The following is a 13,974-nucleotide window of genomic DNA, read 5'->3' on the forward strand; positions in this document are numbered from 1 at the left end:
AGAAACATGAACACATTATGAGACTGAGATGTTTGATATACAAAACATTGTATTCCACAAGTCTGTATTTGAAAATGGCTGTTGAACAATAAAAAATCAAGAAGGTAAATCAATGAATCACATCAAGCAGAACATTATGTGTCGCACTCAAAGAAAGAGACATATATGATGCCTAAATCATAAGATTCACATCTGGACCATCTCATCTCAGACATCTCGTACCAAGGAGAGCAAAGCAGATGGAAGATAAATGGGGGGAAGCTTGATGAGAAAAAAGGATCAGGTAGAAGAAAAGAGGAAGCTAATTCCGATACAGATAAAAAAGCGACATGACATGCACCCACTGTACATATGCAACAGAATTCATCACTGCTGCCTGAGGTAGAGCACTGAACTCAGGAGGAGACACACTTCATTTCTTTAAAAACAGAGGCAAGCACTTCTTTACCTTTAATGCTTTGGTCTTCGGTGCAGCCCTCAGCACCATCCATCATTCTGTTTTAAGTTAATACCTCTGGGGGTATTTCTCACCACCACTGCCCTTGACCTTGGTTCATATCCCTTTTCAGTGTCCATTGTCAACTCCTCCTCTTCCTCACTACATGCGGCACATGATGTGCCACAGGGCGCCATTTTTGGCTTAATCTATTTCTTTTAAAATGCATTATTTTATAGCTGTGCCATGCAGTGATGAGAGAAGTCTCTGTGTCTAGAATCTGTGTCTAGAATCTAACGATCCATCCACCCATGACATTTTAAGACTTCAGTGACTTCATGATGTCAAGAGCTGCGGCTCGTACATTGTAAGACATCCCAGGGATATGAAGTCTGAAGTAATTTGTCATTTCCAGTAAAGATGCCATCAGTAGATCATATTTGGAAGGCTTTTCACACTGATTTAACTTTATGGTAGTGCCCTGGTTCTTATATATGGTAATATATAAAAAAACTATCATTGTGCATTAATTTCAATACTTCAGTGACACCTGAGCTGCAGGAGGAAAATGACTTTTTTAATCTCTGCTGCACTGATGGTACTCAGAGTTAGTAAGATATTCTTACATTGTAAGCTTTAGAAAGTGTGACCTGGTTATAAAAGATTACATGTGGCAGTTCCAGAGTCACATGGAGAGAGGGAGATATATATTCATATTTAGAGAAAGTTTAATTTATTTACCCCTCACAATGCATCAAATGTTACAAATTAGTTGTTTCTTGTTGATTTGCTTTTTAATGAGAGGATTATACCCAAACACTACACAACTACCATAACTCATTTTATTGCTTCAAAGCAAAAAAAAAGATAGATGGCTTAAATTAACAACCTTAAATAATTTTGTTGTTGAATACAAATACCATACATGATCAAATTCAGAATGCACAAAGTTTAATATGTCTTGAGCATTATTTTTCTACATATTAGATACTTGCATGGGAAAATAATTTGTTATATGTTTTTATCATGGACTGTTAAGTGTTTCCTTAATACTTGTTTACTTTTGTTCCACGAGTACGAGAGAGGTTCCTTCCTCTTTATAAGACCTTGATGGAGAGAATTTATAAGAAGAATGTTGTAGAACCATAACTGGTCATTATCCAGTTGTTACATTTATTCACTCAGTGGATCATTTGACCTCGCTGCACAGCATCATTTCATATCGTTCTCAGGCTGTGAAAATAAAGAGACACATGACGTGTGAAGGCCATCAGGATGTTAATAAGCCTGATGTATAGAGAAACCACAGTTCAGACAGCATCTGTGCTGCACTAGTGCTTAAACTTAAACTGGACTGGACTGAGTCACAGCCACCTGGCGTCAAATTAATGTTTTGAAATAAGATTTTTCTCCAACTTGATGCCAGAATAACTAAAAACAAGACAAGTATCAGAAGACATGATTGCTCTCTCTGCAGTGTGCAGCTAATTTCAAGCACACACCAGTCAGCTGGCTCATTTAGAACACAATCAATACGCCCTCAACCTCGCAAGAGTCCATATTAATTACACCAATCAAGTGAATGCGTATCAATCACCGATAATGACACTTGACATGTGGAAGCTCCTTAGAGAAGCTGAGTAACTCAACTTGTTCAACGCTTTGGAGGAAACAGGGAATCGATGCTGCTGTTGGGTTTTTAGCAGGAAGATGAGCTGAGCTGCTGTCCAGTGGTTTTCAGGGAACAATTCAAGATATTTAATAATTACTTGAGCCAAGGAGGTTATGTTTTCATGTGCATTTGTTAATATGTTAGCAGGATTACACAAAAACTACACGATTGATTACCATGAAAGGATGTGATGCGTCTCCCTTCAGTGCACAAACATACTCTGTGATGTAATTATGTGATGATGCACACTTACACACTGTGACATGTAGCCTAATCTTTCTAATACAATATAAATTCATTAGGTCTTGGTGTAATCGCTGATCAAATTTGTCCTAATCAGAGCTAATTAATCTCTTAATGAAATCTGGCAGCTCCACCTGGTGAAAACTGGAACTGGTGATATGCTTTTCGGAAACAGATGCTGCAAACATGCTTGTCCTCTGATCCTGAGCACTGATGGGGGGGCATGGGGAATTAAAAAACTAAAGAACAAACACATGTCACAAATTAAGAACACTGAATACAGCCCGTCTGCATGAAACACAGCGGTACAGAGGATAAGATACGAGACTTCACCCTCTCGTTGGTCCTCCTTCAATCAATCCAAGGTGCCGGGAAAACGATTTCTCACATATCAGAGCATCTCAGCTGGCAGTGACTCTACTTACTCTCCCACCTCCCTGTGTTTCTGCATGTCATCTTATACTCTGTGCACTAACACACACGCACACACCAGCAATCCGATGAGACATCGGGAGTGCTGTGCAGTAGCTGCAGTGTTTGAGCCTCTCGATAAAACCATCAGCATTCTGCAGACGCACCTGATTGTCAGGTTGAGGAAGGACGGTTTACTCAAATCAGCAGCACATACGTAGAAAAGACCAATATAACTTGTGCTTAGATTGCCTCTTGTTCTTTTAGTTTGTCAGATTATCTTTTAAAGAACATGACAAAACCAGGAGGCGTCTTATATTTGAAATATATGGTCTGCACCAAGATTCCTAATATTCTCTTGAATATCCAAGATACGTCAAAAACATTGGTACCTTTCTGAATCATCATTATCTCAAATACACATTGGTAGTAGTTGGAAGTTTCTAGTCCTATTTTGTTCTGTACAGTGGCTGAGAATAGATTACCCCCCAATGAAACCATCTTTAAATCAGTTTAATGAGGGGTTTTATTGTGATACGCACCAAATTGTTCACAGTCATAGAGACCAACCTCCCAAATAATCTCGCAAAGTAGATCAAAGTGATTCAAAAAGTTCTCATCCACCAGGACAAACCTTTCTAGACCCTGGTATATGATGGATGGAGCTTGCAGGGCATGTAGTGAAATGAACAGTTGTGTTGCATGGGCATGCACTGGATTAGTCGCCATGGTTACAGCACTGCATTGCCTCACCAAAACTAAATCACAAACATCAACACATTCACACGTTTGCGTGGGCCGACAGCTGAAAATACTACAATACTCTTAAATATTCACTTCAATACTCATTCAGTAACCGATGTTTTCCCCTCCTCTGTGTTTGTTGTGTTTTGAAGGAATTTGATTTGAACAGTGAAGGAATAAAAACTGGGCAGATCATATCTGTATATCTATATATATTGGAGGGAATTTTCTTCTTTATTTATTGCCAGGGTCACACTCACAACCACTGTTCTACTAATGATCTATTTACACTGTGATTTCTTAGTCCACTTTCAAAGTCGACAGGCTTGATTCATTGCATGAATGTGTCCAATAAAAACAAGGAATAATGGAGCCTACAAAACACTGCAAGTCACAGGACACACAAGATGATGTCACTATCTACATGACCACAATGATTATCTCCATTTCAATTCCTTGTAGCCTATTCACATTTTTATCCTATTTAAATATTCCTTTAGCTTCTATTTCATGCTTTATCCTTTAATATATAGTCTTAATCCTTATGTTTAACCTAATTAGTCATATAGGCTTGCTTCCCTCCAAATGTCATTGTACCTAGACAAAAAAGATGCCTTAAATAATATTGGATTTTTTTTTTAGGTTACAATGTGGCATTTTAAGCAAAAATTAAAAATGGAACATGTTTATATGCCACGCCCCTTAGTAATTCTGCCTTTTTAGTTTGATGATGTAGAGATTATAACAGCAGGAAAATGGAGGACAACCACACATTAAAGGAGCTGTAACCACTCCATGGTCCAGCCTGACATAAAACAATTTTCAGTTCTTAATGATCTGATCTCTAAAATAGTCATGAATTAATGATTGACTGAAGGATTCATTGACTAATGTTTTATTTTAGTCTGCTGCTTCTGGCTTGTTCCGATACAACTAAGATCGATACAACTCATATATCTGTTCCACCAGCAACCCGACATCTTATCTGAGCATACAAGCAGAGGGAAAGAGATTATCTTTGTCCTAAAGGAAGAAATGCACCTCAAAAGCACAATATCACATTTTATTTCCTCTTTGCATAAAGCAAACAAAAACAAAATTGTGCAAAGAATTTATTTATCATTTCCAGTTATCAGTAGCTTCTTGTATATCATACAGATGCTCGAGACTTACTTTCTCATGTAGCTCTAGAAAAGAACCTATTCCTCCAAAGGTGATATTAAAAGAAAACTGACACCATCATGCTGATTGATCTTCTTCTATTCAAATCTACTGTACATGTTTTACAAGACATTCAGTGTGTTTAATTTATTCACTCAGCACATCTTGTTAGCACTTAATTTTCACATCTCTCTCATGCTGTGAGAAATGAGGAGACACATTCCATACAGTGAAGAATTGAGGCCATCAGTATGCTAATATTAACCTGATTTATTCAGGCAGCATGAGGGCTGTACTGGTGCTGTATTACTTTGACTTCACCACTTAACTTGTCCCTGATTCTGTGTGTATTAAATCTCATCTGAGGACTACAGATCAGTGTTATGTCCGACTTCATAAAACAACAAGAGTCAAAGTCAAGAAAATGAATAAAAGAGGAAACAAATAACATGTTTTTTGAAGCCTAAGCTTCCATCTCGGGTTGAGTGGCATTGCCATGTTTTGCACGGGCCAGTTTTGAGTTCGAATAAATGAATGTCCTGTTAATTTGGCTCTGTGTCCAACCACATCAGGTCCCACGTGAACTTTTAAATAATTAGAGCAACGAGGTGTATGTTGGTTTTATTTTTATATCTACCATGAGAGAGAGAGAGAGAGAGAGGTAAGGATGTTCAACTATAGTTATATTTGACATTTGAAAATCACACAGGCCTGACCGTCTCTTTCACTCCAGCTCTGAGCAACAAACACTGAAATGACAGGAAAATATCTTAATGTAGAATTTATGTTATAATTATTACTAAATTCAGATATATAGAAATTGTTTTCATTTCATATTGGTATCTATTCTAACTTAGCCTAACTCTGCTTATCCTGTCATTTGAAATGACAAAAGGCGTGACCTGATTGTAATTTATTGCTTGAGTCCAGGGTTGGGGGGGGGACCTGAAAGCATCTCTGTGCATCTCTCATGTTCAGATGAGTACGTGGAGTTTTGTACAGCGCCGTGGCATAAAAGCTTAATTAAATGAATAGTATTAGAGCATTTAACTGTATTTATTGAGTTCTTAATCTTACAGGCAGCCACAGGTGACGCCCTACAGATGCATGTGGCTGGCCGACAAGATGGAGCATCTTCTGTTGGTCACGTGCACACTGTGTGTAGCTCTGAGCTCAGCGGAGAGCCGTGCATACAGATCCGATTAAAATAAAAATGTAGTAATCGACCTCTGGAATCTCAAGTTTTTAATTTGTGATGTACTCAAAAGAAACAAATGATGCCCTGTGGTGTCAGGAAATATTTAGGTCACAGTCTTTTTTATTTTCATAATCTTCAAAAGAGAGAAACACATTCAGAGGTAAGAGCTGTGGGATTTATTTTTTCAGGAACATTCAACTTTTAATCACCAGGAAAACAGCTGGACGTTCTTTTCAGGTGAGAAGTATCTTTGTAATTAGTTTTTTTCATTTCTTACAGTGGGAATACATACAGTGTCAAGTCATTGCTATGTGTTTTCTCTTAACCTTTTTATATACTCAGCCGCACATGTCAGCTTCACGTTCACATTTATATGTGATGTAAATCCAAATAACATGAAGCATTTTGGTTTCTGTGGAAAACCTTTGGAGAGGGATTTAAAAATGTATTAAGGGCGTCTCGTAACCATAGCAACCAGGCAGAGTGGACTAGACTGGTTAATTTTTGTCTGCTGAGCCGAACTATTTCAACTTCAATCACCAAAGACTCAGTGTCCGCAAAATACCCATAATTCCCTGTCCTGCTATAGCAAATGCACAAACGTATAATTCTAAAAAACAAGACTTAAGAGAGAAATCAAGTTCATCCACTGGTTCAGATTAAATGTAGTCAAGTTAACTGATGGTGCATTAAACCAGAAATATCACCAGCACAGTGGCTCTGGGATGCAGGTGCTACTTGTGTTTCTGCTGATGTCACCAACTCACAAATACAGTTCTGCTCCTACAGAACATGTCACATCTTCAACTGTCTCATTAGTGTGCTGCCATCCTGGAAACTAATGTAGAAGCTGCACTGACTCTTAAAGACGTCAGTTGCTTCAGACGGAGTCCATTCCTGTGTCTCAATTCAGTAAAGCTATAAAAAACTGTGATTATGACTTTAAAACTGGCTTTAATTTGATTATCTCCATTTTATTGTTATTCTATTTCATCTATTTTTATCTACTTTTGATGTTTTTAACTGTATTTTAATCAGTTTCTCTTAAACATTTTGATTCACACTAGTTGTGCTTTTGATCTATGATCATATTTCTCCTTCATTTGTTGGGATTGTAAAGCACTTTGGGCCCAATTCTGTTGTGCTGTATAAATAAATGTGACTTGACTAAGATCACCACTTTTCATTTGAGTCTGCTGCTGCAGAAAATGGGAATTTGAAATATTAGGTTTCTACCTTAATAATATCATGGAGCATATTAGGAGCGTGTGCCTGATCGATGATGGTAATATATCAGCCCAGTCACTCGTCTTCCTCCAGACCATCATACCTGGTATAGGGAAGTGTGTGCAGATGTACGCCTCTGTGTGAAAACCACCTAGATCAAGCTTAGATGTTTGCTATTGATGAGATTTCTTCATCAGTGCTGTCAAAATATCTTTAATGAGTCTTAATTATAAAAGAGAATTTGAAATAATTAAATTTCATTAGGTCTAATTCATTTTTCTCATTTATTTTCTCCTTTAATTAACTCTATTTCTCATACCTCAATGTCACACTCAACTTTTTATCAGATTAAGTGTGACTAATATGAAAGGATTGATGTTGACACAGGTAACATGTTGATGAGTGTGAGACTTGCTCGCTGAGGCCAAATTGCTCTCTCCACCTACTGTACGAGAGAAGTGAGAAGAAAGGAGGAGGAAGAGAAAAGAAGAGGCCTAAATGCTGAATGGTGCTAATATTGGAAATATGAAAAAGGCTAACTGGTGTTTTGCATATGCTTTTGTGAGACGTGATAAACCAGTAATTTAATTAAACTAATACTAAAAACATCTATAACTTCAAGGAAAGCAGGTATCACAAAGTCAACAGATACATTCTCTCTTATTGCAGCAACAGAAAATGTGGAACATTTTGTAAATGACTTCAAAGTCACGTAAAAGGCCTGAGGGCATGATCCTGATTCCTGGTCGCTCTCTTCTAAACACAATCCAGCGCGGTGCAATTAAGGTAGAAAACAGTAAACCTCTGAAGACACGGCACCTCGGGCAACATTTCAAAGTGTATCACAGAGAAAAGAGATTTTCATTATCAACATCTTCCTAAACACATTTGAGGATAACAAGGTAAAACGCTCCAGTACAGCAAATATTCTATGCCATGAATTACAATCGGTAATATTTGACACTATGCATTTTGTTTTACTAGGATACCAACTTACACAATTATTTTCCATTACTGGACAATAATAAATGGTAGTATGCATATCGATGGAGACCTGTGCTCCTCATTGTTTGTTATTTTGCAGGATTACTACATAAATTACAGAAAACCTGCTTAGGTTTACTTAGGTGACAGCCAATTGCCTACCCAGGAGGTTTTCCTGGCTTTTACCTAATGCATGCTGGGAGAAACAGGCTCCAAAGACCCAAGATTAGCAGGGGCAAACAAATGTAATATCTAATGTAAAATATACACCAATCTAAATGGCTATATATGCAACAGTTTCTCATTTATTTTCAAAATGGAACAATAAAACTGTGTAAAGGAAGATGGTCTACTGAGACCCTGAGCTAAACAGCCACATTATGAATGTATTGTTCATTTTCCTCACAATGGAAAATGTCTTTGCTATCACTATCTGTAAAGCTACAAAATGTAGATCTGGCAGCTCAGCTGGGGCTTCAGTGAGGATCTATTTCGTGCTAGTTCAGCAAATAAATGCACATGCATCTTAGTGGTATTCACCAGAGACGTGACTCAAGGTAAATAAGTGGATTCTCTCACATTGTGGGTAGTTGTGAGGTTGTCTTCTCTGGGTGGCCAGTCTCACCCTGAGTCCTCCTCCCTGTCACAAGAAGGGAGTCATGTCTGTGAAGCACTATTATTATTCGTCTGCTCGGGGAGGGGAATTAGAGATGAGCTGCAGTTGAGGCAGATTTACGAGGCTTTAAGGAAATAAGGCATTCTCACTGAAACTGGTCCAAAGATAGATCTGTATCCTTCCTGTTTATTAAGATAGTGTTCAATGTAAAATTCCCCTTTGATTAACTTTAATTACATCAAAGTAACTAGATGTCAGTAAAGATAATAACTAAATATAATCACATTATGGTTCTGTACCTGCTGAAATTACAGTTATTGCAACACTACTAACATTTAAAATAAACCTGGATATATTTTATACCTTAATGTAAGAAACACATTTGTGTTATATTATATTTATGCACATATTGCTTCTGTATAGGGATCGATAATCCAGGACTCATCTGCAACATTGTCATGTTCACTTCTCAGAGCAAAAAGATCATTGTGCAGTTTTCTGAGGGATGAAATTTCTGTCTGCACTTAAGGCTGTGATTGCTCTGTAGTGATAGTGTTGCCACTCTATAGAGTCAGTAAAATGAACATGCAGAAGCTAGACAAGCTGAATTCCTCCTCCAAAAACCAAATGCATAAAGGTCAGTTCTATTACTGATCCAAACTTCTTTAAACAATCCAATACTTTTAGTTCCTTCTACTTCTACTATTTCAGTTTGATTTATCCAATAAAATCTTGTCAACAGTTCAAATGAGAAAAGCTTTACCAGCAGCAGTGAGGCCTTCGTGGTCTTTCTGTGAGATCCACCTCTACAGATGCTCGTGTCCAGACCCATGAGTTGGCGATCTACAACTTCATATTATCAATATTAAACAAAAACATCTGGGTAATACTGATAAATCAAAAAAGATGAATCAATAGGTAAATATGTTGAGCACTGATGATCATCACTTTCTGAGATGTAACGTCAGAGACTTTTGCAACATGGGCTTTTCTTCCCTGTTCTGACACTGATGAAGACGTGCTATCTGGCTGGTTGATGACACAGAGAGCTCTGGAGTATGGTGCAATATTGTGAAATCAGTGTTTTCTCACAACAGTGGGAGCAGTAGTGAGTTTTTTACAGACCTGCCAAGTTCTATTTTCTCATACTCAAATATGGTTTCATGTACATAACCTATTTATGACACATCTCAACACAATGTTCATCAACTCTGACTGTCCGTCCTCACTCTGACTAACCATGAGCTGTTTTGGAAAATTACCTGCGGATGACATTTGTGGCCAAATGGTACAAATTCTGCAAATCTTATTAGTTCCCTTGAGAACTCCATCTCAAAAGAACATTGGCCAAATACTGCAAAGCCATTAAAAGGTTGTGATGCACCCTCTCATGCTCCACTGGCGGCATTAACAAGTTGGTATCTTCTCGTGCACAAACTAAACAAACATGACCACAATGTCCTCGGCTCAACCTCGAGCGAAATGTCAACAAGGTCATCTTGAATTTGTTTGTTAGTCTCCTTCCCTGATGTTCTAAGGACTGATTTCATGATGGAAAGCAAACGCCAGCGTGATAATGTGATGTTGGTCAACTGTGAGTTTATCAGAGAATCACAAAATGTGGCTCAATATACTGAGTCCGAACTCCCAGTGACACCAGCACAGCTGCGATGGAGAGGCTTGATCCCAGCTCGGTGTGGTTGGAGTCACCACAACCTTTCAGGAAGTAAAGGCACCCGGGCAAGAGAGACTCCATAACCACCCATACTTTTCAAAATCTGTGTCGTATAATTCCTCTGGACACCTAGTCAAATATTTATGTTGCCTAGAAAGGCATCAGACCGTGTGTGTTGTTAGCACTCGGACACAAATCACACTGACTCTTGTATCCTTATTGATTTTTTGTTGTCGTTTTGTTGTTTTATTGAAACAGACACTGGATTTTCAGCTATAAGGGGATTTGGTTCTGCTCATAAACACAGACAGATTGAATCATATCAACGACCTCATTGAAGATGTCAGATCACTTTAATAATGAATAGCTGTTGGATTTAGAACTGAAGTCGACCCATGAAAACAAGGCCGAGGAGAAACATGGCCATGCAGAGAGACAGTGTGCAGTGTGATGAGATGAGGGAATTTACATATCTTTAATGTAATTTCCTTAATTTACAGTAAATACTGGATGAGACCCGACAGATATACATGTTAAAAAATATGAGTCATTAACACGTGTGCTCCTCATCATTTATCAGAATTATCTTGTTGGACGTAGCATCATATGGTTATGGTTGAAATATAACAAGGATATTAATGGAAAATGTATTAAATTAAATTACCAATAAGATTCACTGACCTAATTTTAAGATACCAACGTATGCATATTAGTATTCCTAAATGTTAAAGAAGTTTTTTAATTAATGCATCACTCAGAATCATTGATGTGGACAACAGGAAATTATAACACGAGATCATGAATATTAGAGATACAACAATTGACCAATGGATTTAAAAAGAATCTGCAACTAATTTGATAACAGATAAATTATATTTATATTTATCATATTCTTTCTGATTTCCACAGTTTTCTCTAGTAAACAGAATCTATTTGGATTTATTGTGATTGTTAATTTGTCACATTGAGCAACAAAGAAAAAATGTAGTTGCTAATCTTGGCACTGTGAAGCCGAAAAATTAATAATAATACTATACTAAAAAAAAACCTGGTGGGAGCAAAACCTTAAGTGAGTTAAATGGTCTGTATTTATGTAGCCACTTCTCACACACACATTCACACAGCACTCTCTCTATATCACACATCAACCACAGGGGCAATTTGGGGCTGTGATCAAACTGCCGACCATCTGGTTTGTGAGCCACAGCCGCCCCACGTTAGTTAGTCATTTAACACGGTTGTTGCATCTATTTCTTTAAAGATGGAGTCCTGTTCATGCTACTGGATACCAATGGTACACAAGGAGACGTTTTGGTTTGACATAGTGGGAAAAGCACAGGTGCACATAGCTGCTTCAACAGAAACCTGCTCCTCCACTTCCACTTTTCCTATATTTTATAAATTATGCTTTTCTCTCTGCTGCAGCAGACAACTTCTCAAAGTGACAACAGCTCCACTGTGTTGACATCACATTCAAAGACACACAGCTCATCTACAGGTGTGTGAGGTCACATCAAGATGACATGATTGTTGCTGCTGTGTAAATAAACACAGGTCTGTATTTAATGAGATGGAAAGAAGCCACAGTTACACCAGGAGCTTTTCATCTTCACATGAACAAACACTGCTGGATTTCCACAACAGCTAGTTTTGAATCATGTCTTTTTAAAAGCACTGTTTGATTGAAGGGTAAATTTAAGATCATGACACTGATATTTATCAGATTCTCTCTGAAGCTGATAATTAACAAGTGAATCTTTCTGACTCCATGTTGCCAAAACTCAACCAACCAACCTGCAGCTCTCCGACACTTAGTCGATCCTGTCCCCTGTTAACAGCTTGTCAAAGCAAGATGACACAGATCCAACCACACACACACACACACACACACACACACACACACACTCACACTCCTCGGTTTCATAAATTTTAGTTCCAGTCAGTTGACTATGTAAGAAAGACAAATCAAGAACAAGATGATGGCAAACACATGCAGCAGAATTGGATGAGTGTGAAATTGGTCCTAAGTGGGAAGTTGTGTTTGAGAGACACAAGAAATGTGATTTCTTCTGGCTTCTTACTCAGTTTAATTAAAGCAGTTTTTTTAACCGGGGATTGTTAATTCTGTGAGATGAGGCTCTGTGTGTTTCAGTGTGAGCCTGTTAATGTAATGGTCCCTCTCCACATGTTTGATGCAGTGAATTTGAGTTTCCTGGGCAGGAGGCCAGCACGCCGAGCTCTGAGAAGCTGAAGCAACATGCTGACGTGATGGTATCTGACTTATCTCCAGGTTTATAGACCTGTGCTGGCTAATTAATGACATGGAAACATAAGGTTGAAATGGCCTCACACAAGGTGTTTGTACAGCACAGCTAATGTGGCACGTGGTTGGTTTCTGTTTTTAATGTCTTTTAAAGGTCCAGTGTTTGACATTTAGGTGAAGGGATAACTGAATATAAAATAATCCTAATGATGTTTTCACTCGTGTGAAATGCATTTCTCAGAACTCTGAATTTTCTTGTGTCTGTGTGGTGCTATAAATAAACTTATCTTGCCTACTGAGGATTAGTGATGTGGTTTGATAGCGATTGGTGCTTAGTTCTCTTTATTCACAAACTCCTCAGAAAATGTTATATTATTTTGTTTTCCCATACTTTGACCTATGACCTCATTACATTTAGCTGCTTGGTTTCTTATCAGATCATGTTAAATGTAGAATCAGGTGGAGTTTTGTTTTTTTTACATAAATATGTATTTTTGCAGTCACCTACCTAATAAAAGCAGTTTCACTTCTCTGGCCGCCTTCTCTCCGTCTTCTCGCAGGTTTTTGTCAATCATCTTTGACCTCTCCGCGGCTGCCTTATCCTCGGCGCTCACCGTGCAGCCCATGGCTCCAGACGCAGGGGCGCAGCGACCACTTGTGCAAACAGAACGAGACAGAACGAGGCTTCAGTGCAAAAACGGGCTCAGCTTTGCCAGGCGATGCCAAGAATATCAATGGAGCAGCTTCAGCTTCCAGCAGCAAAACAGCCGATTCCAGAGTTTGTGCCCGCGCGTCAAAAGTCAATGTCCCTGCTGCTTCTCCCCTTTCTCACGCAGAGGCTCACAGATGCATCACAATCGTGTGTTGTTTAACACAACACAGAGTCAGGCTGTTAGAGCTGATCCATGTCTGTCCTGCATCCACACACACGCACACACGCACACCAGAGACTGCAGCAGATCCCGTGTCTCTGGTCACTCCAGGCTGATGCACTGATGAATCCCCGAGACAAACTGAGAGCTGAGGTCGAGTCTCATCCACGTCACTCGGACGACTCGTCGCGACGGTCCAATTAAAGCAGGTGAGCGGCTGTGGCACCAATTAGAGGGCGGGAGCCAGTGATGCGTGAGTGGAGCCGAGGAGCGCGGTGCGCAGCAGACTGCAGTGGCCGCTGTGCCAGCACCGTTCCCCCGCATGTGTCAGGACCGTGATCCACAGTGTGAGGGGACAGAGGTGGACTGAGGAGGTGGACAGAGCTGTGCAGGAGCAGCTCAGTGTTTGTAAAGATGAGGGACGAGCTGTTAAATATGAGGAAAACGATTATGAAACATTTGGCATGGAATT

At 38.9% G+C, this 13,974-nt stretch overlaps 1 protein-coding gene across 1 annotated transcript in view; it reads right to left on the reverse strand.

The window, feature by feature from the left end:
• LOC109638638 (guanine nucleotide-binding protein G(i) subunit alpha-2) overlaps window positions 1–13,906 on the reverse strand; it is a 36,196-nt gene extending 22,290 nt beyond the window's left edge. The window contains exon 1 of the mRNA XM_020101704.2: window positions 13,139–13,906. Coding sequence (XP_019957263.2) covers window positions 13,139–13,256 — 118 coding nt within the window. The 5' untranslated portion in view covers window positions 13,257–13,906. The remainder of the gene's footprint in view (window positions 1–13,138) is intronic.
• Window positions 13,907–13,974: the final 68 nt, after the last annotated feature.

Source organism: Paralichthys olivaceus, chromosome 2 (assembly GCF_024713975.1).
Source record: "Paralichthys olivaceus isolate ysfri-2021 chromosome 2, ASM2471397v2, whole genome shotgun sequence".
NCBI lineage: Eukaryota > Metazoa > Chordata > Actinopteri > Pleuronectiformes > Paralichthyidae > Paralichthys > Paralichthys olivaceus.